This window comes from Eschrichtius robustus, chromosome 12, assembly GCF_028021215.1.
Source record: "Eschrichtius robustus isolate mEscRob2 chromosome 12, mEscRob2.pri, whole genome shotgun sequence".
Lineage (NCBI taxonomy): Eukaryota > Metazoa > Chordata > Mammalia > Artiodactyla > Eschrichtiidae > Eschrichtius > Eschrichtius robustus.
Genome location: NC_090835.1, coordinates 77,941,860 through 77,966,336, shown reverse-complemented (window position 1 = coordinate 77,966,336; position 24,477 = coordinate 77,941,860). Strand labels below are relative to the sequence as shown.

The 24,477-nt window shown below is 35.7% G+C and overlaps 1 protein-coding gene across 6 annotated transcripts in view; it reads left to right on the top strand.

The window, feature by feature from the left end:
- The first annotated feature begins 227 nt into the window (after positions 1-227).
- SUPT3H (SPT3 homolog, SAGA and STAGA complex component) overlaps positions 228-24,477 on the top strand; it is a 443,433-nt gene continuing 419,183 nt past the window's right edge. For 3 of the 6 annotated variants that reach the window (XM_068557101.1, XM_068557100.1, XM_068557099.1), the window contains exons 1-2: positions 228-392; positions 10,043-10,143. In XM_068557101.1, the coding sequence (XP_068413202.1) occupies positions 10,043-10,143 (101 nt within the window). In that variant the 5' untranslated portion in view covers positions 228-392. Of the gene's footprint in view, positions 393-749; positions 860-2,788; positions 2,840-10,042; positions 10,144-24,477 lie in introns of those variants that run through there. The other 3 variants (XM_068557102.1, XM_068557103.1, XM_068557104.1) reach the window with 3 other exon arrangements.

The following is a 24,477-nucleotide window of genomic DNA, read 5'->3' as shown; positions in this document are numbered from 1 at the left end:
AGCATTGAAAGCGGCGGCCGGCGCGCTCCGCGACGCCCCGCCCCCAGCGAGCGTGGCGGAAGTGGCTGCCTAGAGAAAGGAGACCGCGCGCCACCTGGCCGAGCGCGCATGCGTCAGCGCCCGCGTTGAGAGTGGAGGGGGTGTTTGTAGCCCTCCCTCCTCCACCTCCGCCACCCCCGCCCCACAGAGAGAGTCGGGCTCACGCCATCTTGCTCCCCCCCCCCGCCCCGAGTCCGCGCCCAGCCACCCTTTTCCTTTAGACACTCTCAGCCCCCTACCCCGCCCCTTTCCAAGCGTGTCCCGGGCCGCCGCCGCAGAAACCGCACCATCTCTATCCCCACATTCTCCACGCGGGACGCGCAGCCGGGTCTACAAGTGTTCTTAGAACAGAGGTTGTAGGGGGACCGGGGGAGGCGCGGGGGCGGGCGGGGGAGAGGGCTGGGGGCCGGGAGAGGCGCCGAGCCCAGCGTGTCTGGGCCCCGCCCCACTACCCCCGGGAGCTGCCGCGGGGGGTCCCGGTCGTTCGCGCGGGAGGCTGAGGGACGCACAGAAGCAGCGTCTCCCGAGGCGCGGGCCCCGCGAGTCGGCCGGGTTCTCCCGCGGCGTGTGGAGTTGGCCTTGACTCCTCCCCGTAGGCGGGTGGGCGTGGGGCCAGGGGAGCTGGGCGGGCGAGCGGTAGCGGGCGTCGCTGGGTGTGTTCAGAAGCACCTTCCGCGTGTCATCTAGGTCGTGTTTTGGGGGGAAGAATTCTTAAACAAGGAAATTGTAGCTTTATGGGCGAGGTGGAAGAAGAGTTAGGTAGCGTTAGTAGAAGTGTAGCATCCAGGAAAAGGAAAAGATCGACTCCCTTCTCTCTGGGGTGAGCCCACATCTGTGACCCCTGGGGAAATTATTTAGCGTGTCTTTGGCTGGGTGTTCTGGTCTGTAAAATGGGGATAGTAATAACCTAGCTTAGAATTGTGAGGATTAAATGAGGTAATACAGGTTAATGCTTATAACAAGCTCCAGGCACTGATCAATTACCTGTCATTTTTATCTCCCCGTTTAAGGAATTCAGAATGACTGTGACCTGGCTTTCTAAGTGGAAAAATCAAGAAACTGGTGTGGATTTTTATAGGGGCAGTGGAATGTAATATCTGACACTCAGAGGCGATCCTGGAAATGTGTTGTTAACGTACACGTGGATAAATGAGCTTAACTCCGTGAGGCTATAGAAACTTTAAACTCTTTCCTTACAGAGAAATGAGGATGTATTTATCTGGGAGGAGAGGACGTAGGGTTTTAGTATATGTGAGGACAGAACTTTGGAAACAGAATTAAATTACCTCTGTAAAGATTTACTTGAAGACCAAATTGAGGATGGAACTTGTGGAATTTCTGGTGGATGTTTTAGAGAGGCTGGATTTCACTGAATGTTATGAATAATTTCCTGATAGTTACTACTTTGCAAAAATAAAGTGCACTTCATTGTGTTACTGCAAGTTTCTTATCTCTGGGAATATTCAAGAAAAGATCTAGAGCAGCCTAGGTCTAGAGCAGCCCTGTCCAATGGAACTTTCTATCGTTGTGGAAATATTCTGTAATCTGTGCTGTCCTAATATGGTATCCACTAGACACAAGTGGCTCTTGAGCCCTTGAAGTGTGGCTAGTAGTGCACTGAGGTATTTAATTTTTAATTTTATTTTAATTAACTTAAATATAAATAGCCACATGTGGCTAGTGGCTGCCTTATTGGACAGCATAGGTCTAGAATCTAGCCTTTGAGACCTTTTCCAGTTCTTGATTTTGTTGAGTTTTAAGTCAGAGAAGCCAACTCTTAGAACATTTGTTGCTTTAGGGAATTATAATTATATTCAAATAATGCCTTTCATTCAAATACTGTAGTTCAAAGCTTGGGTCTGTTAATACTTACTTACAGCTTGAAAATTAAAGCAAAGCATTCTTTTGACTCCTAGGTTGTACGGCTAATGGCAGATTTGTTTGGAGAGTCATAATAATACTAAGTGGAGTTTCCTTTAATCATTGTACTGTTTCATGACTGTGGGTTTCCACTATCTTTTATCACTTTAGTTATTTTTCAGTGAAAACCTTTCAACTCTTTTACTCCTGAGTTTTTTCAGTTTGAAAGTTGGTGCTTTTTCCTTAACTTTTTGTATAAAAAACAATTTGATAAATTATAGTAGTAAACTGAGCGTTGGGCCATTTCAGAAGTAGTTTTGTGGTTATTGGTATTCAAAACTTTTGAAGAGATAAGTCTGAAATTTGGCGATATTTTGCAAGATTGCCTTCTTTGAAATACATAGAGTGGTTTTTTTTCAAGCAAATGTTTATAAAGTTAAGTTTGAAAGAAAAACATAAAAAAAAAACCCCACTTTGTTTATAGATAACACACCCTTAACTCTGGCCTGATGTTTGTGAAGTGGTACCCTTGGTCTCAAGGCTGATGATAATCCTTGGATCTGCAACAAAAACTTAAAGCTCACGAATTAAGCATATACAAAGAGTAGTCCATAACACACAAATCAAAATGGGTTGCTCTTATGTATACCCTGCTTTTTCTGGGGCAGTCATGGTTTAGAGTCTGTTTGTCTCAGGATAATTATTAATAGAACTCCTTTCATTTTCAAAAATGTTCCAGTTGGGTCTACTTAATAATATGGTCACCCTCCTTTCAGGCTTGTTGAAATTTGGAATATATGATTTTAGGAGGATTAAGCGTACTGCAACCTCAGAAATGTACTTGCTTTAAAGTAGTGACAACTTTATTACTTATGTGCTTAAATAACAGATGAGCTATCTGGAATAAGGCCAGCAAGTGACCTGTCCATTTAAGCCACAGGTAATTAAAATTTTCTACTTTTCTCCATATAATTGGATAGAAATCTTGGGCAGCTTGATTTTTGGTTCTCTCTTGATTTTTGGTGTAGGAATCTGCAAAGAAAGTTAGGCCATGCCAGTTAAATCAGAACACTGAGTATTCTTGTTGAAAATAATACCTGTTTTACTTTATGGTGAGGTTGAATAGTGAAATTAGTTAGACATCTACTTATTATATTAAAGACTGGTTTTGCTGATGGCTCACCTAAATAGTAAAGAAAAATAATTCTACCTAATGTTTTATTGTATTAATTGAATTTATACTGTAGTGGATAAAATATTTTATTGAGAGTCAAACACATTTGGTTTGATTCCTTACTGCTGAGGGTTAAATGAAGTAACCCATGTGATGTGTGTTGGGTGCAGCAACATACATAAGTATGTACTCAATATATATTGGCTGCTCTAGCCTTAAGTTTATTGAATGATGGATCGGGAGAGAGATTAATGTTCTGAGATGCATTGTGGATAGGTGCAAAGAGCACTTAAAATTCCAGAATCTAGATGTAGCCCTTTTCTGCCCTCATTCTCTCTGTGTGATTTCAATTAAGGTATTTAACTTTTCTGAGTCTCAATTTCCTCATCAGTAAAACGGAATTAGTACCTAACCTTATCCCACCTCCTCCCAGGATCGCTGGAGGCTTCAGATGAGAATTACGTAAATTGTTGTATTGTTTTACAGACATTTAACTATTTAACTGGTTTCCTCTCAGCTTGTCTACCGACTACCTCCAGTAAATCTGCAAAAACTGTTTACACATATTTTAATTTGTGAAACAGCATAGAGTGTAATAGACACTGTTACCTAAGATCATTCTCTTTGACAAATAATACTGTACGCCCCAGTAATGGTGCTGTATTGATCTGGTTACAGTATATTCCCTGTACAGAACAACTCCATACTACTGCTAAGGGAGAACCAATGTTTTCATGGGCACTTGATGTGTTCCAGACTAATGCTCCATCTCATTTATTTATCCAAACATGTCATTCCCACTTAATAGGTGATACTGATGAGTCTCTTACTTTCTGGAACGGATCTGTAAGTTTTTTTTGCATTATACTACTGCCTCTGATAGAATCTGACTGATAGTGGATACTGAAGGTTAAATAAGGTTATGAATATTAAAATAACATGCTAACTGGCTTATAGTATATACTAGTTGCTGAAAAACTGTGTTCATTGAATTCATAGGGCAGTAAATATAAAATATTATACAAATATAAACTATTTAAAAATCTTGAAGTGTACTTTTGCTATTTCAAATGCTATAGCAGTTTTATGACTGAATCCTTTATATTTTACTTTATTCGTATTATTTGTTTCTGAATCTTTAAAAGACTATTCCTAATCATAACATTCTTCCCCTGAGAATATACGTGTTTAATAATACTTTGTGATATGTTTTCAAGAAGCTATACTTTTGCTTGGATTCTTCATCATCATCGTCATCATCATGAACTGAGTGCTTTCTAGGTACCAGGCCCTGTCCTAAGTGCTTTGTATACATTACTTGATGTCACCTGTGAGAGGAGTATTTTTAATCTCCTTTTTAAAGATGAGGGAACTGAGGCAGGGAGGTGATGTGACTTGCCCAAGGTCACCTGGTAAGTGTTAGAGCCTGTGTTTGAATTCCAGAGCCCAGCTCTTTACAGCTAAACTGTGAGTCGGCATAGACAGATACTTCACAACAAAGTTCACTATGACAGACACATTGTGGAGGTCTTGTGAGTTAATTATAATCAACTTTTATTTGTGTGTTCCTTGTGGGATAGTAGAAAGAACTCTGGACCAGGAGTCAGGGGACCTCAGTTTTAGTCCCAGCTGTATCACTAAATAGTGATGTGTCCTTGGGCAGTTCAAGAAACCCCTCTGGACTTCAGTATCCTCACCTGAAAAATGAGGGATTTGGATGAAATTAGTGATTTTCAAACTGTAGTTCTGAACGTCAGCTGTCTTTGGCCCCCCCTCCCGCCAATTTCCATAGTTATACTTTGTCTGTTATAGTTGTTTATCCATCTGCCTAAGATTTACTTTTAAGCAAAGAATTCCTGAACTTAACTTTTAAAGTCATCAGTCTCCAAGAAAACTTAATGACAAGTCCCCTGGCTACTATGTGTACAACTTCTCAGTAATTCCATATTATTTTAGTGTGTTAAAACTAAGGCACTAAAATGGCAGGGGATTGGTAAATTTTAAAAAAATATGTATGTAGATGGACTGAATATTTCAGGTTACCTGGGATCAAAGCCTGTTTTTTGTGTTAGATTTGTTACCTTCACCCAGTGTTTTTACTCTTAGCTTCTTCATGAATAGGGGGGAGATACATGCCTAAGAGGGTGGTTGTGAAATATGTGAGCTAATACAGGCGAAAGACCCCTTATAAACTCCGAAATGCTTATACAAATTCACTTCTTTTTTACATGCCTCCTCCAGTAAATCTCCCACTCCTTTTTAGTCACATGAACTGTGTTTTTAACCACATGAGATCTTTTATTGAATTGTTTATATTTAATATGGACTTCTCATAAGGTTTAATATTTCTAAAATGTGAATCTGGACTGGAAGAGAATCTTGATGTTTGAGAGAGCTCCTTTTTTGACATCCTTGTCAAATACACTTACTTCTTACTATTAGAAGTATAATTGATTCCAAATTTTTGCATATATCTGGAACGTTAACCATTGTCACTCAATTATATAATATTTTATGTAAAAACAACAGTGTTTTCAATATTGGAAAAATAAGCTTGCCATTTTTTCAGGGTTTGGATGTCACGTATTTTAGGATGATCTGATAGGCCCGTTGGCAGTGCACTTTAAGAACCATTTTTGCAAAGAATAAAATTTATTTTGAAACTCAGTATTTCTTTGAGAGTACTGGATATGAAAGCACATGGAGTAGAAACCTACATTAATATCAGACTAAAGAAGAAAAATATAATAATAGAACTTCACGTGTCTCTGAGCAGTGTGTCACGGCTTCTGTGTCTGTAGGTTTAAAAAAATTATCGCTCATGTAGCCAACTGAGATAAGTAAACTCAGTTTACAATCCGTCTGTCTATAGGGAATTTTCATAATTTACAGGTGTTTTGATGTTTTCAATTCACGTATATTTTTTGAGCGCCCATTATGTTGCAGCCACTCTCTTCTTTACAACACTCCTCTGAGACAGGTAGAAACTATTCTTGACGGATGGAGTAACTGAACTTGAGAGATTAGTTGATCGTTATTACCAGGTTCTACTATGTTGATTAACTTGAATTGGGGCATATATAAATATATTGGAATTATCATTGTGTTATTCCAAAACTAGGTATAGAAGTTTTAAAATTTTGCACATTTTAATTTGTTTTTTTATTTTTTGCATTCTCAGTGATTGAATGATCGTTTGGTATTATTTTTGCACAGCAGGAGAAATTTAGCTCATGATGTAACTTGAGTTTTTTTTTTTTAACAACAAAACTAAAATATAGTGTCTAATAGTGTTGGCTTAACCATAATCGCTGCCTGCCTTTGGAGTTCTATGAAAATGAAAATGTTCTGATTATAATAGTTTTCTATTAATTTATATTATGTGGGATGCTCAGATTATGAGTGATTGAAATTGAGACTGTAGATGCTCAGAATCAGTACATAGGTCTGCTGAATTAATATGTCTCAGGAGTGAAACAATTAAAAAATTCCACTGTCTTTTAGTAAATGGGTAGACTGATGGATTTCACAATCCAGATTTTTGACACTGTTTTGAGGGTGTTGTAACTAGTTGTAACTAGTAATAACGTTTTCAACTCTGAGGTATTTTAAGCTGAAGATGTATCATGGTATTTCTTCTTTGGTCATTTAGTCACTAAAAATATGAGCTATAACTAGAAATGCAGTAACATGTTCATTACATTTTTGTTTAATTCACATTTGTGATGTATAACTTTACTACAGTTAAAATTTTTTTGTCGTGGTATTTTCTGAGAAAAGGGGCATATCCTTAAATTCCATTATTGTTATTAAAAGATGTCAGTTTTTCTACTCTGGAACAGAATTTTACAGGTGTGACATAGTATTGGCTACTGGCTTAATAATCAGGTTTAAATATAAGTATTAATCAGAGATGAACTATTCCTTGAGTTCACATTTAAACTGTGGCATGTTGAAATAATCTGGGTCTCCATCTGCACATCTGAATTCATTTTGTAAAATATGGCAAACAGCTGCATTTCAATTGAAAGCTAAAACAACTGCAGGACATTAACCCATTGAGAAGATTACATTAGGTTTTCAGTTCCATGTTAACTGTATTTATTAGAGAAAATTGACTTGAGTGCTTCTGCTTTTAACCGACATTTTTTTTTTTAAATGTCCGGGAGATAGGAAATAAAGCATTGGAATGATAGGACTTTGATGTGTAAAGAAGTTAATGTCTAAAGAAGTTAATTATCTAAAACATCAAACAAAATGTGTGCACAGGAAATAATTATTTTAAAGATTCTAATGCACTGTCAGCTCATGATGTCAAGAAAAATGTTATTCACCTGTTTGATTTAAGAAGTAAATAACTTGACTGTGAAAGGATGATCGTGGTTACTAAGATTGGGATCTTTTCACTCTTACCAATACTCTTGATACGAAACATTTGCAGTAGGGGCACAACCTAAGAAAGCTGGGGTTTTAGTATGAATTTACTTTCTGAAATGTCTCTTCTTCAGAGAGTGTTAAAGCAAGGTGACTGGATTTGCAGAATGAAAGGGGTCAATAACTCCAGCAGTGTCTCAGGATAATCCCAAGAATGGCATGCCTTCAAATCTGACATGAGTCAACTTAAATCATAGACGGGTTAATACATAATCTTTGAGTTTAACATCTTCTCCAGGATGTCATATCTCTGTCAGTCTTCTCTTGGGACAAGTGAACCATTTTCTAAGGTCACTGGAAAGCCAAGTTCCTTTTTGAACTTGCTTTCCTGTCTTATTATTCCCCAATCTTGGACTGATGATGCGATTTTTTTTTTTTAACCTGAGTTCCAAATGGTGTTGCTTCTTTTCCTCTATTATTTGTAGAAAAAAGTACTTATTCCAAAAAAGTCTTTGTGAACAAATAGGACAAATTTACGCTTAAAAAGACCGATGGTCTTTCATACCACTAGCTTCTTTATGTGTTTTAGAACTTTGGTTTTCAGGTTCAGTTTGAGTGAAACTTTCTTCCTTCCCTTTCTCTGCTCTTGCAGTCTCTGTCTAGTGGTTTTCGCCTGGCTCCTAGGGACCTTAGGTTAGACCAGGGCTTATATTGGCAGAGAGTTGGTCCTGCCACAGAATGATACTGGGACATTCCAGATCTAGCCACCCAGCTATTGTGCTGCTTGTCTTAGGTCTCTGTCCTTTTGCCTTCTCAAAAGCTTCATATGTGGCCCATCTCAGGCAGTGGTTTGTAGTAGTTAATTTTTTCAGCTTTCATTCATGGGACCCAGTCTTTCCATCTCAGCCATCAGTGAATGACCCTGGTTCAAGTTTCCTTTATCAATTTTAAGCCTCCATTGCCCACAGAAGTGGTCAGATTAGAAGATGTATTAAGAAGATAGATTTGATAGCAGTGTGGAGAATGAACTGAGCTGCAAAGAGAGAAGCTATAAATAGAGCTTAACAAGAAAGGGAGGAGGTAAAAACATAAAGTAGAATTTATTTGGCTTCTTATAAATTATAGGGTGCAGGAGAAGGAGTCAAAGATGATGACTGAGATTTTAAGCCAGGCTGACTAGTAGCAGTAGTGATGTCAGTGTGAAAACAGAACTTATTTTATAAGGAAACTTAATTAATATTTGCTGAATTGTATTGAGGTCTTTTAGTGAAAATATTCAAGTTTCTTAAAGTTTGTGATTATGAAATAAGGATAATCTAAATTTGTCACAAAGAAGCTTTTAGCAGATCAAGAAAGGGAAAATTCGTGAGTTCTTTCTGTTTATAATAGTTAACATTGTGTACTGACTGTGTGCTAAGAACTATTCTGAATGCTTTGTTTATGTTAGTTCATTTAATCCTCACAACAACCCTAAGAGTGTGCGATTATCATTCCCGTTTTACAGATGAGGAAACTGAGGCACAGAGACATTAAGGAACTTGCCCCGAGCCCTAGTAAAGTAGTGGAGCTGGGATTCTAACCTAGGCAGTCTGATTTCTGACTCCTAATTATTTTACAGTACTTAAAGTTCTCAGTACTGCTTTACTTTATTATATATTTTAAATCTGTTAATTCTTCTTTAATCAGCAAAGTATTTTTTAAAGAAAATCATAGTATTGCAAAATTTATATAAACATGAAATAATAACTAACATTTATTGAGCACTTACTGTGTCCTTGAGGTAAAAGCCTGAGGCTTTTATCTACTTCTATTACCTTAATGTTATTTTCACTAATTCTTGTTTGTGGGACTGCCACATGTAATAAATAAAATGACGTATATTAGGATTAGCATCTAGTTTTCCCATTATGCATCAGCTTAATTTTATTGGGAAAAAAGTCACATTTTATTTTATTTTATTTTTTTAAAAGTCACATTTTAAATTGATGAGTAATTTAACCATAAGATTATAAAATATCACAATGCTTACTTGTGATCTACTGATTGGCTTTATTTGTATTATTTGTATTTTAGGCTATGGCTCAAATGGGAATTAGATTATGTTTTGGTTTTCTAATTTTGTATCTTACAGCTGTGCAACTCTTTCTTTAAGTGAAATCTTACTTGGAACCCCAATATATGAAATAGAAAAATCAGAATTCTTGTGTTCTGGGTGGAACTGCTTGGGGGCCACTGGGAGCTCACTGAAATATTGCTGGGGAATCTTTGGGCTCCATGGAGTGGAGTTTGAAAACCACTGAACTGTATTAAAATATTTTAATGAGTATTTTTCTTCCAATACTTATTACAAAATATGTAATGAAAAGTTTATCACCCAAGTGAGTAATTTTTTTACATCATATTTGACTAAGCAGTTTTCTACCTTACTATTTCATTTTAATAAAGAACAAGTATGGACAAATCAGATTTACATAAAACAAATCAGAATTTAAAAAATTTCTATACTTTTTGAAGTAACTTATAATTGCTTCTGTTTTCCATGCATTTACTTAGAGCTAAATACATTTTGTAAGCTGAGTTCTCTTTTTTATTTAGATGAATAACACTGCAGCCAGCCCAATGTCTACTGCCACTTCAAGTAGTGGAAGAAGTACAGGGAAGTCTATAAGCTTTGCAGCAGAATTGCAGAGTATGATGTAAGTATGGCTCTGTATCTCAGTTATTACTATTTTAAGTTTATTCATGTTGATAAAAGACAATAGAAATAACGAGATTTATAAAACTTAACTTGGAAATTTGTACCTAAGTACAAATGAAATAGTCTGATAACATTTTAAATAGCCGTATGTGGAAGGGACAAATTGGTTAAAAAATGCTACAGTGATACTGTATTCAAAAAGTAAGTATTGGTTCATCTTCATAAAAGAATGACTACTCATGTAGACATTTGTGCTCTGATTATTATCTGCCCAAATCTGTGTTATGGATTGCTTATTGCTATTTTAGTTTTAGATTTAGAAAATTTTGACATTGATTATATTCTTGGATAGTTGGAAATATTTTCACAGAGTTCTCAGTTTTTCTCAAGTGTCAGTCATAATCATTCTGTGAGCCTAATTTAGTTTTCAGTTTTGATAATATTTGAAATCACTGTGTTTCAGAACTTGAGAAAAAACTTAGGACATTTAAAAAACACATTTATTTAGTTTTTGAGAAATTGCATAGTTATTAACATTTCTTTCCTAAAGCTCTTTTCAGCTTGATTTCTGGCTTCTTTCATTGAGTGAGACTGCATATCTTGATTTGATGAGAGGTAGCGTATTTATTAGAAATGTGTGCTGGCGCATATTAGTTTTTCTTTATTATTGGTCCAGGAGACAATTTTCTGCATAAGGGGGACAACACGTTAGAGCTCTTCTTTTCCTATGGATACATTATTCATGACATACCCAGCAATTTTAAAAGAATGTTTCTGTTGAAGGTTTAAATGGGTGTATATTGATAGCCTTCATAGTGGATTAACTCCACTTTGTGATGATTATTGTTCAAAGGAAAAATGAGTTTGAGCATATATCTAATGGTTGCTTGGTAAACATATTTTAAACAGCATCAAAAATGTTCAGGTCACAGGTTCTCAAACTTTGGCCTCGGGATCCCTTTATACTCTTAATTATTGAAGACCTTAAACAGGGTTTGCTTATGTGAATTGTTTCTATTCATATTTATTGCTTAGAGTTTAAAACTGAGAAATAAAAATTATTTACTAATTTATTTGAAAAAATAATAAACCTATGATATGTTAAGTGATATATGCCCTATAAAATAGTTATATTCTAAAACCAAGAATTGGTAACACATTTTGTTAGCTAAGATGAGACTAATAAAATGTGTTAATTTAGGAGTTGTATGAGGTGAGGCTGTCTGTTAAATTATGGAAAATGTTAAGGGTTTATGCTTGTATATACTTTTGTATGTTTAAGTTTTTTAGCTATGGTTTAGTAGCTTTATGTTAAACTTTTATATTGTACTATGTTGATTATATTTAAAAATACTAGACATGTTTTAGAATGTTTATAGTAAAGTGAGGAAATTAATTTTCCTGTAGAGCCAATTCATTGATCTACTTTGTATTTTTAAAAACTTTTAATTTTGAAAATTTCAAACTCATAAAATTATTGTAATAGTATAATGAACTCCATGCATCCATCATCAGACTAACGCTAATTGTGTTTTGCCAGTCTTCTTCTTTTTTTTTTAAATTAATTAATTTTATTTTATTTTATTTTTGGCTGCATTGGGTCTTCGTTGCTGCTCGCGGGCTTTCTCTAGTTGCGTCGAGCAGGGGCTACTCTTCGTAGCAGTGTGTGGGCTTCTCATTGCGGTGGCTTCTCTTGTTGGGAGCATGGGCTCTAGGTGCACAGGCTTCAGTAGTTGTAGTGAGCGGGCTTCAGTAGTTGTGGCCCGCGGGCTCTAGAGCGCAGGCTCAGTAGTTGTGGTGCATGGGCTTAGTTGCTCCGCGGCATGTGGGATCTTCCTGGACCAGGGCTCGAACCTGTGTCCCCTGCATTGACTGTGCCACCAGGGAAGCCCCTTGCCAGCCTTCTTTAACCTTTCTCTCTACTCTTCACTTTTTTTTTAATGAAATATTTTAAAGCAAATCCCAGACATCATATTTCAAATTTGGTGTTATTTATTAAAACAATATATTTATTAGTAGGTAAAAAAACATGCTTTATAGTAGAGGTCAGCAAACTGTGGCCATAGACTGGCTGCTTGTTTCTGAAAATAAGATTTTATTGGACCACAGTCACACTCTTTATTTATCTGTTATCTATTGCTGCTTTCATGCTACATGGCAGAGTTGAGTATTTGTGACTGACACCATATGGCCTGTAAAGCTGAAAATATTTACTATATGGCCCTTTACAGAAAGTTTGATGACCCCTGATCTATAGAAACAGCTCTCTGTAAGAAGAAAGCCGGATTTCCTTTTGTCATTTATACTTAGGAGAGGTTCTACTTAGCGCATTGGATAGACTGCAGGCCACTTAAGAAAACAGAAAAAAATAAAATAAAAGCTAAATTCAGCACTTTCTTATGAAATACTTTTGCAAACATCTTCCCAACTAATGTGCTTAAGCTAGATTCAGAATGCGAAAGTTATTGTTGGCCACAGCTTTGGAAGAAATGTACATTTTCCTTCTATTTCAGACCTCATAGAGAGGCCACTCCTAATAGTTATACATTCATCATTTATAGTCTGAAGTTATTTTTTCTTCTTATGAATTGCTTCATAGAACAGGAAAATAGGGCCAATATTAGGGGAGTCCTTTTTTTATTTACCAATATTTTCTATTGGCATGAGGTTTTCAGGCTTTTGATTATGTAAAATTAGAATCAATATGCATTTGATCCTTGCTTATGTGATTTTAAATGAGAAAGTGCAGACTTAAGTCTCTGTGTTAATTTTGTGTTGTAGGAATTTCATTCTGTGGATCTCTACTTTTTTCCCCCTGCATTTTCACAGTTCTTCTAAGCCTGTTTGTGTTGTATATTGCTGTTTTTTAATCCTCTGGCTGCTGTCTTCCCTGCCCATTCACTGCTAATGAGTTGGTTTTTCTTGGCTCCATGCCCTCTAAATAAGTAACAGGATTGTGGTGTCATTTCCAGGGAATGGCTTCACTGAAAGGCATCTAGTTGTCAGGCACAAATGTGATTGTCAGGATCTGCTATTAAATATAGAACTGGCAGCCGGTTTGTTCTATTAGAGCCTTGATGGGACTGACCACATTTTAAGTTCGGGTGAGAAATACTACGACTGCAGCATTCTCTAGGAAATGCTTCTACAGATTTTAAACTCGCGGATTGGTGGTCAGACAGTTGCTGGTGGGTTGTGGATGACAGCAGCTTTCCCTTACCTAGTGCATGTAACTGAGCACGTTTGCTATATGCTCCTTATCACAGCTCTTAGAATAACATGTGCTGGAAGGGTCCAGAGGCTTCTCATTTTTAAGTTATTGAACTCAAGTAGCCTGTAAATTAGAAAGTGAAATCTTTTCAATCTACATTGTAGGTATTTTTGACAGACTTCTTAAGAATTTAAATTAATTTAAACTCACTTGAAGGAATCTTCATTGGACTTTCTTTTCCTTATTTTACTCATTTATAAATTTCTTTGCCTTGTTATATTGTACTTTTGCAGGTTTATAGGCCTGGTGATAATGTCAGGTTTCACTGCTTGGTAGCATTTAGTAATTCTCATGTGACCAAATTTAAAAAAAAAAAAAGGATTTTGTTTGTATGCTACTTACATTTTATAAGAATACTTCCAAATGAAAATTTCATCCTTATTTAAAATCCACAGGTTGAAAAGAAAATTTCTAAATCAGAGTTTATTATAAACAATAAAATTCACTCTCTTAGTTGTACTATTCTGTAAGTTTTGCATTTTTTTTTAAAAAAAATCAACATTATTAAGCCCTTATATAGCAGGACCTAAATGCCTTCAAGATAGTCTAGCAGTAGAGAAGGGTTGTGGAGAATAAAAATTGTCATGTAATAGAATGTGAAAAAATCCATGGTAATACAAAGGAGGGAGTGGTGAACTTCTGAGTGTAAGCTTCCTAACTTTAGGTCTGTACTTTTGACTGCTTCCTGAACGTCCATTAAGTATTCTGTTAGCACCTCAAACTTAGTATATCCAAAACTGAGCTAATAATTTTCTCAGTAAGATTCGCTTCTCTTGGGAATTTTTGAGATAAATAGCAACAACCATTTATTCATTGCTACACTAGAGTAGGACATAGTTGTATATGTGAAATGGTATCATTTGGGTGTTATTTAACATGATGAAGTTATGTGCTGTGAAAGAATGTATTCCCAGTTCTATCCTTACTTTAATCTGACTTTAAAGGGACCTAATATATAAATGAATCAATTAGTAATAGATGTTTATTAAACTGCCACAGGGTTCCTTCAAACATTGAGTTTCCCTGGTGCATTTAAGGTTTTCAGGAAACTGGAGGAAAGAAATTCTTAATGGTAAAAAGTGCTAACATTAATATATTATAGTTTCGGAGATGTTTTAATAATGCCAGTGATAATAGCGAATGCTCTGATGTGTACCAGGCATTCTCCTGAGTACTTCCACATACCATTTCATTTACTCCTCCCACAGCCCTATGAGGATACTGTTAGTCCCTTTTATAGATGGGGAAACTGAGACCCAGAGGTTCCTAACACCAAAAATTGCCATTACAGCAAGTGGTAAAACCTTGATTTGAACCAGGAAGCCTAACTCCGGAGTCCATGCTCTTGACAAATTACGCTAAACTACATTTCAACCAATAAAACTTATTTTGATTTATAAAATTTAGTTTACAAATGAACTTTTACCAACTTATGTATGACTAGTGTGGTGTAATGAGGTAATAATGGGAAAGATGAATAATTGTTCAGTTAATTACTGTTATTTGTGATGAGGTCTAATTTTTACAATAAATATTGGATTAAGTTGCTATTTTCATATTATCATAGCATTTATTTCAATTTCCTATTCCTAACCACCAAATCTTTTTAAGCAAGGCCATATCGGTAACCAAGAGAAAGTATAATTTTTCATAGAAATTGAATACTAATATACTCCTTATTGGATGCTTATATTTGTGATGGTTCATAATTTTGGATATAAACATGGCCATATTGTTGAATATTTAAATGTCTATCCTACTTTTATATTTTGTCACTATTAAATAATAATTTATCTTAATTCCTGACATTTAAATTCATTAAAATATGTGGATAAACTTATCCTTGTACTTTTTGTGAACTGTATCTATTTGGAATGTTTTAAGATATGCACTGGTTTATAAGTATAATAATAATGAAGATTTCCAAATTATAAAATTGGTCACAATCTTTCCTGAAAGTGAGAAAGTGTGCAAAAGTTAATTGGGAACATAAAAGCACTGTGTAACTGAAGGTTGTTTATACTTTTTTTCCTTTCAGAAATGAAACAAGGTAATGTTTAAGTTGCTAGATCCAACTGAATTAAGTGCTTGCATTGAAAGAATGTATCATTTTATAAATGTGACAAAATACAATTTGAATTTATATTAAATATCTCTATCTATTGTTTCATGAAAAGAAAATACCTAGGCCTTTTATTTTAGGATACATAATTACAAGACGGAAGAACATTTTGTTCAGTCTTAGAAATGAATTCTTGAAATTCAGTGAGAGTCATTTTAATAATTTTGTTTTGAAAATCCTTAGTTATGTGGGGAAAAATAGGTAAAAATTCATGGATTTGTCATTCTAAAATTCTGGTATTGTATAAATGCAAGTTATTACACTGGTCAATGGGAATATCTGTTCTGAACTAGTTTGATGGCAGAACCAGGACCTAACTGATATGTGGTTATTTATTGACTTCACTTATTTTTGGTGTTAATATTCATACATTCTTCTGTGTTCCTGAGTGCTTCCCTAGACCCTGCTGAGGGTGTTATGTAGCATATGGTTTTTGTGTAGTATTAACTTTCTTTTTTTTTTTTTTTTTAATAAATTTATTTATTTATTTATGGCTGCGTTGGGTCTTCGTTGCTGTGCACAGGCTTTCTCTAGTTGTGGTGAATGGGGGCTACTCTTTGCTGCAGTGCGTGGGCTTCTCATTGGGTGGCTTCTCTTGCTGTGGAGCACAGGCTCTAGGCACATGGGCTACAGTAGTTGTGGCACACAGGCTCGGTAGTTGTGGCACACGGGCTTAGTTGCTCCGCAGCATGTGGGATCTTCCCGGACCACAGCTCGAACCCATGTCCCCAGCATTGGCAGGCGGATTCTTAACCACTGCGCCACCAGGGAAGTTCCTAGTATTAACTTTCTAAATCTGAAAACTTCCGAATTGTGAAATACATGTTTCAGATAAGGCATTGTGGACTTGTATCTACCTCATAGGGTTTATATGAAGATTAAGTGAGGTATTGAGTCAAAGCACATAGTGTTGTTCCTGGCACATAGTAAACACTGTCCTGTTAGCATTTATCATTGTATTTAAAAGAATAATTATGATCATCAACATACTGATTTAGGAAGTTATAAAAATATTTCAGGTGCAGGGGGAAATGTTTGCAGTTTTATGGGAAGAAGTTTTATAATTATAGAGAAAAAATTGATTTGTCTATTACAGCATGCTGCCCAGTAGAACTTTCTATAGTGATGGAAATTTCTATTTCTGTGCTCTCCAGTGTGATAGCCACGAACCACATGTACCTTTTGAGTACATTAAATGAGCTCGGTAACTGAGCAACTGAATTTTGCATTTTATTTTAATCAATTTAAATAGCTACATGTAGCAAATGGCTACCATATTGGACAGCACAGAAGAAATATGGAAAGTACACAGAATACTTCTTTTCTGGTACGCTTATATTTTTATTGAAATTGGGAAAATACATTTTACATGTTACATGATTTTATTTTGTATTTACTCTTTTTTTTTAAATAAATTTATTTATTTATTTATTTATTTTTGAGTGTGTTGGGTCTTCGTTTCTGTGCGAGGGCTTTCTCTAGTTGTGGCAAGCGGGGACCACTCTTCATTGCGGTGCGCGGGCCTCTCACTGTCGCGGCCTCTCTTGTTGCGGAGCACAGGCTCCAGACGCGCAGGCTCAGTAGTTGTGGCTCACGGGCCCAGTTGCTCCGCGGCATGTGGGATCTTCCCAGACCAGGGCTCGAACCCGTGTCCCCTGCATTGGCGGGCAGATTCTCAACCACTGCGCCACTAGGGAAGCCCCCTGTATTTACTCTTAACACTGTCATCCATTTACTTTTTACTTCTTCCTCTTATTTGGGATTGTCATTGCCTCGCAGTTCTTTAGTGATTGGGGCTGTTAATTTTTGGTTACTTTGGCAGGTCAGATTTGATTGGTAGGTTTAATATTACATCCGTGTTCCATTTTGTAGGCAGTCTGGATAATATTGAAGTGTGTTTCTTAATAATGTTCTTTTGTGAATTTACTTAATATATTTATACTTAGTCCTTCTGAAAATCCTTTGACTATAGCTCTGGGTATATTGTATTGCACTTGATTATCATGCCAGTTGTGTAACTGAATATGTAACAGCGTTGTAAGTTTTGGGCACTCGTTTTCATGTAGCTAGATTTGCAAAATGTACTGGTAGCTATAAGTTAGCAGTATGTTACATAGCATTTTGTCAATTCATTGTTTTTATTTTTATTTTTAATATGCTGAGATTTTGAAAACTTATTTTTAAATGTATATAGGTCAGAATTAATCTTTGAAAAACTTACTCGATAAAAATGGATTCTTCAGTACTGAAAATATATCAGAAAGTGGTTAGTAATTTTGGGTAGGAAATTAAAATTCGTTATCTATGATTATGTGCTTTCCTCCTTACAATAAATTCTGTTGATACAGAATGTGAACTCTTAAAATTAAAAAGGTGTGATTTTATAAAAGAATAATAGATTCTTAATATAGAGTAATGGATCTTTTTGATCTTGACTCTGCTGAGTCAGAGGATCCATGGCTGTTTTTAAGTTTACAGAGGCACAGTTCTGATTCTCTCTAGATGTGAGACGTGCAGTTTTATATTACCTCCAAAGAAATGGGAATTGACTTATTCTGTGGTGTGTTTTAATATGTCAACATACCTATGAATATGTGTGTGCATATTTTTAGCATATTTAAAATACATCACAAAAGTATATATTGGTATATATATTCGTATGAGTATGTCACCTTTTGCAAATTTTTCTTTTTTTTGTTTGACATCTCTGCATAGACATTTAAACAATCTCAAGTAAAACACCATACACCTTTTTAAAAATACTGTAGTAATTAGGTTTTCTAACTGGCATAACATTTTTTCCCAGGACAGAATAAATAGAGTTTACAAACCCCGGTTCTGGGGAAGAGTAGTGAGAACTAATCCTTAACCTGTTATCTTTGAATAACTGCTTTCTTCCTGTTTCTCTGTCTTGAAAGAACCAGGTTATGACCAGTTTTTGAGTGTTAGTAACCTTTTGTGGCTGTCTACCTATTCCTAGATTACGTGGGTTGGTAATGTGTGTTTAATAGGGATAACAATATACTAGTAATATGTTTCTGCCAATTGCGGGTTAAACTTTTTGGGCTGGCCTGGCAGTCAATTAATACTTATTTCTACAACAAAAATAACATTCTTTTTGTGTGGAATTACTTCCAAACAGTTGAACTTGGAGTACAACCCATTTCTAAGTCAAATACTGTTTGTATTTTAAAATTTTGCCTCTTCCAACCTAGAATTTGGGATTATCAGCATCCTTTATGTCTCTAATCCTTTAGAAGGATGTGAGCAGAGATAACATTTGTTTTAAATATACAATAAAACTTCACTTATCTGGAATTTGTAATAAAATATAAATGTTTTAAAGGGTAAATTAACATTAAGGACAGTAATACCACATTATAAGTGAGTGATTAAGGTAACATGGTACAATGGAAAGGATTGTAGATTTGGAGCCAGAAGATTTGGTTCACTTTTGTATTGGTGGATTTCATAATGTTAAGAACAAAATATCAGGCTTCCCTGGTGGCACAGTGGTTAAGAATCCACCTGCCAATGCAGGGGACCTGGGTTCAAGCCCTGGTCTGGGAAGATCCCACATGCCACAGAGCAACTAAGCATGTGCGCCACAACTACTGAGCCCGCGTGTCACAACTACTGAAGCCTGCACCTAGAGCCCGTGCTCCGCAACAAGAGAAGCCACCACAGTGAGAAGCCTGCGCACTGCAACGAAGAGTAGCCCCCGCTCGCCGCAACTAGAGAAAGCCCGTGTGCAGCAACAAAGGCCCAATGCAGCCAAAAAAAAAAAACACACAAACCATGCAAATGTTATGGGTAGGGGAATTATTATATAAATATTTTTTTCAAAATGAAGTATTTTTTTATATTTTAGAAGCAGTTCATGTTATTTTCTGAAAAGAAAATACAGAAAGATAATAAAGAACACTTAAAACTCACTGAATTAAAGCACCGTTAATGCTTTGCTATTGATCTTTCCACTTCCTTTCTAATGCACATAAAAAATAAATGCCAAAATCCCATATTATAGCTGCTGTTGTGTAACTTGGGTTTTACTTATTATATAATATCATAGGCCCTTTCCATGTTGATAAATATATGGCATTATCTTCGTAGCTGCAATAGTTTGTATTCCATTATGATGTCTTTAAACAGTCTTGTTAAGTATTGATACATTAGGTTATTTCTAATTTTTCAGTTTTATAGATAGGATTGTAATGAACTTCCTTTACTTAACAGGTATAGATCTCTCTCCTCCCTTCCTTCCCCTTCTCTTTCCTTCCTGCCCTCCTCCCCGCCCCCCCTTTCTCTTCCTCTGTATCTATATCTTTGAGCATGTGACTGGATATTTCATTAGGAATAATTCCTTTAAGTTTCTTTTTTTTAAAAAATATTTATTTATTTATTTTATTTTTGGCTGCGTTGGGTCTTAGTCCCGGCACGTGGGATCTTTGTTGCGGCACATGGGATCCTCCGCAGCTGCTCGCGGGCTTAGTTGCCCCTCTGCATGTGGGATCTTAGTTCCCCGACCAGGGATCGAACCCAAGTCCCCTGCATGGGAAGGCGGATTTTTAACCACTGGACCACCAGGGAAGTCCCTCCTTTAAGGTTTTTGGTGACCTTCCATAAAGGTTTTAATGAATTATAATCCCACCAATAGTGTATGTATGCCTTGCCAATATTGAGTAATGTGACATGTATATGATATGTATTATTTATATATAAATAAATTTATATTTGTATATAATCTTTTAATTTATACATATTTAAAATATATATTATCATGAAAGAATTGTTTTAGTTTAGTTTTTAATTGGTAGTAATTTAAGAATAGTTATACAGTAAAAAGTTTTCCTATTCCTGTTGCCTGATTTCTTCCCTTTAAGTAACAACTTTTATTCTTTCTTGGGTATTCTTTCTGACTTTCTTTATCCACATTATAAGCATATAATGAATATACGCTTATTTTTTCCTTTTTACACATGGAGTACCATTCTGTAGACATTCTTTTATGTTTGGTGTAAAAAAAAAATGCACCAGGAGATCTCTGCATAGCAACATGGGGGCGGGGAGGGAAGGAGGAAGGGAGGGAGGATGTATTTAATTTAAAGTTTTTCTAGCATTTTTTTTGGGGGGGGGGTTCACTTTTTTAAAAAAATTTTTTTTTATTTTGGTAAAAGTCACATAATATAAAACGTACTATTTTAAGCATATTTAACTGTATAGTTTGGTGGCACTAAGTACATTCGCACTGTTGTGCAACACTCACCATCATCCATCTCCCAGATTTTTCACCTTCCTAAACTGAAACTCTGTCCCCTTTAAACACTAACTCCACATTCCCCCCACTCCCCCGACCCCCGGCCCCTGGCATCTACCAGTGTACTTTCTGACTATGAATTTGACTATTCTAGGTACCTCGTACAAGTGGAATCAAACCGTATTTCTCTATACCCAAGAATATGAATGACTAGTTTTTTAAAGCCTTTATCAGGAATAGATATTTTATCAACTGCCATTTTAGCATCAACTTTTTCTAGCATTTTGTAGATGAGTTACTGTTTGATGAACTCTGGAGCCTAAATAAAGAAGGGAGACCTTTATTTTTCAAGGAAACTGAGGCAACTTCTAAATGAGTTACTTAAGTCAGAAGAGGTAATAAGGTCCTCACACAGATAAGCAAAAAGAAGAAAATAAAAGTTATCTGTAATCTTTTACCAAGAGATGTTTATATTTTGGGTGTGTGTGTATGTGACTTACTGAAGTCTAAAAGTCTAAAAGCTTTTTTGATAGTAACTTCCTAATTTTTCCTCCAAGAGAGTTGGATTTTTTACATTTCTATCAATAGTTATGAGAGTACCCCCCTCCATCTCTCTCTGACATTTTAACAGTAGAAACATTCTGCTTTTCTCTAACTATTTTACATTACAGCTTTCCTTTGACTAATGAGTTTGAAAATATTTTGGCCATTTGTATTTCTTCATATGTGGGTGTATGTTCATATTCTTAGCACAATTTTACTGAGTTCTTGTTTTTTCCCATTGTTTATTAAGGGCTTTTAATATATTAAAGACACTGAGCCTTTATTGATCATATATGGCAGTCTCCCCACAATCCCCCATACCCTTCATCATTTGGTTTCCTTAAGGTTTATTTCTTTTTAATATGTTTGTTTTCATTTTTAATGTAGTTAAATCAGCCTTGTACTTTATTACTTCCACTTTGACAAAGTCCTACCCTCAACTTCTGTACAAATTATCATGTACTTCTTATATTTCAGGCTTTTAGGCTTTTCAGGCTTCTTATATTTCTGGCACAGGAAGGGTTCTAAGTTAAAACAGTTTTACTTTAAGTTGGTTTGCCAGTGGTCTCACCACCACAAATTATATAAACCTCCCTTTTCTCTCAGAATTGAAATGCTACCTTTATCAGATAATAAATTATTATTTTTGAGTTTTCTGCTTTGTCCACTGAATTGTCTATTCCTTTGCCAGTACTACATTACTTTAGTTATTATAGCTTCTTAATATGTTTTAATATTTGGTATTACAGTTCAGGGTCACCTGCATAACTTTTCTTTTTAAAATATTTCTTGTCTCTTTTCCTATTTTTATTCTTCCAGATGAATTTTAAGGAATCATTTTATCAAGTTCCAAAGCAAATTCTAAGTGCAACTTTTAAGCAGTTTCATTTTTCTTTTCTTTTTATGCTTTCTGCTGTATACTCAAATTTCAGACATTGGTCTATGTGATTCATTTTACTTTTAAAGTTGATTAATAAAATAATTTTACTTTTAGAAAGTTTATTTGAAACAACACTGGATAGAAACTGACTAATGAGTGACTTGGTTAACTAGTATGTGATTAGAGATGCTGAAGAACTTCTCAGTTTTCTTTAGTATTTGTTTTTCTTGCTTGAATGTAGAATTGTGCTGTGCCTGCAGTATGTAAAAATCAGCCAAACTATCTCCTCAGTTTTTAAATCGTGCAGTTATTGTCTTATTTTTGAATGGAGAGCATGACTAGAAACAAAAGACTAGCTTAATTTTTTTATAGGGATATAAATCTGTATTCTGACTAATAGAATTAAATACAAGGGCATCCATGCCATATGTATCGTAGAGAATAAACATTTAATATATTTATTTTATAAATACATGAGTTAATCTAAGTGATGAAATGGATCTTATTTTGACCATTTTAATGAAAATATTTCTATAGTAAGTTTATTATAGCACATTTATGACTATGTATAAATGGAATACCAGGTACAGTTTAATTTTTTTTTAACTGAAATTTCGTTGTAAATATCAGGTGTTGCAATCTACTTGTACTATAGTGACGCCCTAGGGTACCATAGAGGCATAAAGTGTAGTTTGCTCCTATGATAAATAGTCCTACTTTGCTATGCTCTTTGAATTTATAATTTTTTTGGGTAAAGTTTTATGTTTTCTCTCTTGTTTGCATCTGCTAATTTTGTTGCTGTTCTTGTGCCATACTCTGTCAGTGTTTCACCTCCCCCACCTTTTGCATGCTGCTTCCAGCCTACTATAGACTAGAAATTAAATTTATTAGATTTGTATCTAAAATAAGAAGTCATACTCTAGGAAAGCCTGATACACTTTCTCTTCTGAGAAAAGTTACTTGATCTTTGGTGCATAAACTTAATATCAATTTTGAGAGTTGAGTTTACTTATTACTTTTGGTTTTTGGCTGTATTTTTAGTAGCTGAAATTGTCAGGTAGCAGGTCAGAGTTTATTTTTAAGTCCTTTGTTTGGGACTGAATCTGTTTTCACAGTGAAACCATCTTAAGCATGTTAGGTTTCTGGGTTAGTTCAGTACACACAAGTTTTTTTTTTACCCATAAAAAATAGTCTGAAGTAACATTTTCAGCTATGCGTAATTATCATTCATACCATTTTGAAGAAGCAGGCAAGGCCACTGGCTGGGGTTGGCAAGCATGGGAGGGAGGGAAGCTTGAGAGTGGTGAAGGTTTGTAATGGCAACAGTGGAGTTAGGGAGAGAAGGCTAATTAGGAATATGCTTAGTGTTACCTAATTTGTCAAGGGCTCTGCAGAGCTTATAAAAGGGCTCTAATAGCAAGGTTGTATAATTTTCTATAGCAGTGCTCAACGGCTGGGCATAGGACTGGAAAACAAAGATGATTGGATTGATTTAGGGATTTGAAGGGCAGATGTAACAGAAGAATATTGAAATTCGAGGTGTTTGAGTCTCTGATCACTGAGCCTAGGCTGGTGGGGAGGGATGGAATAGAAAGGTATGAAGGAGTTGATCAATTTGTAGAAAAATGGGAGAAGGAGAAGGGTTTGGAGAGTTCAGTGAAATATGACATTAAGTAAAATAGAAGATTAATTAAGAGAACCGGAGGTATAGAAAATACAACAAAATGGAAAACATCAGCTTGGATGTTTCATCTTCCAAGAAGACGTCCTTGGCCTGTCCAATCTTGTTAATTCCTTTCTGTGTGCCGTGGCACCTTGTAGTATACTCTTAAAAAAGTCCTTATTTTACTGTATTCCGGGGATCTATTTACTTGTCTATTTCTATCCCCCACTGTAAGCTTCATGAGTATAGAGCTTGTTTTAATTTTCCTGTTTTACAGTACATGGTACCTGTTAGGTACCTAGTAGGTGTTGAATTTAATAGAATGAATAGGAAGTTGTGTTCAGAGTGGGATAGTATAATTTAGGAGGATAATCTCCATGGGAGTTGCTAAAGCTGAAAAGAGGTTAGAACATTTTTATGTCACTCATCACCTATCTATTTTGCTTTCTTTCTTTTTTAAAATTTATTTATTTATTTATTTATGGCTGCATTGGGTCTTTGTTGCTGCGCGCGGGCTTTCTCTAGTTGCGGCGAGTGAGGGCTATTCTTTTGTTGCGGTGCACAGGCTTCTCATTGCAGTGGCTTCTTTTGTTGTG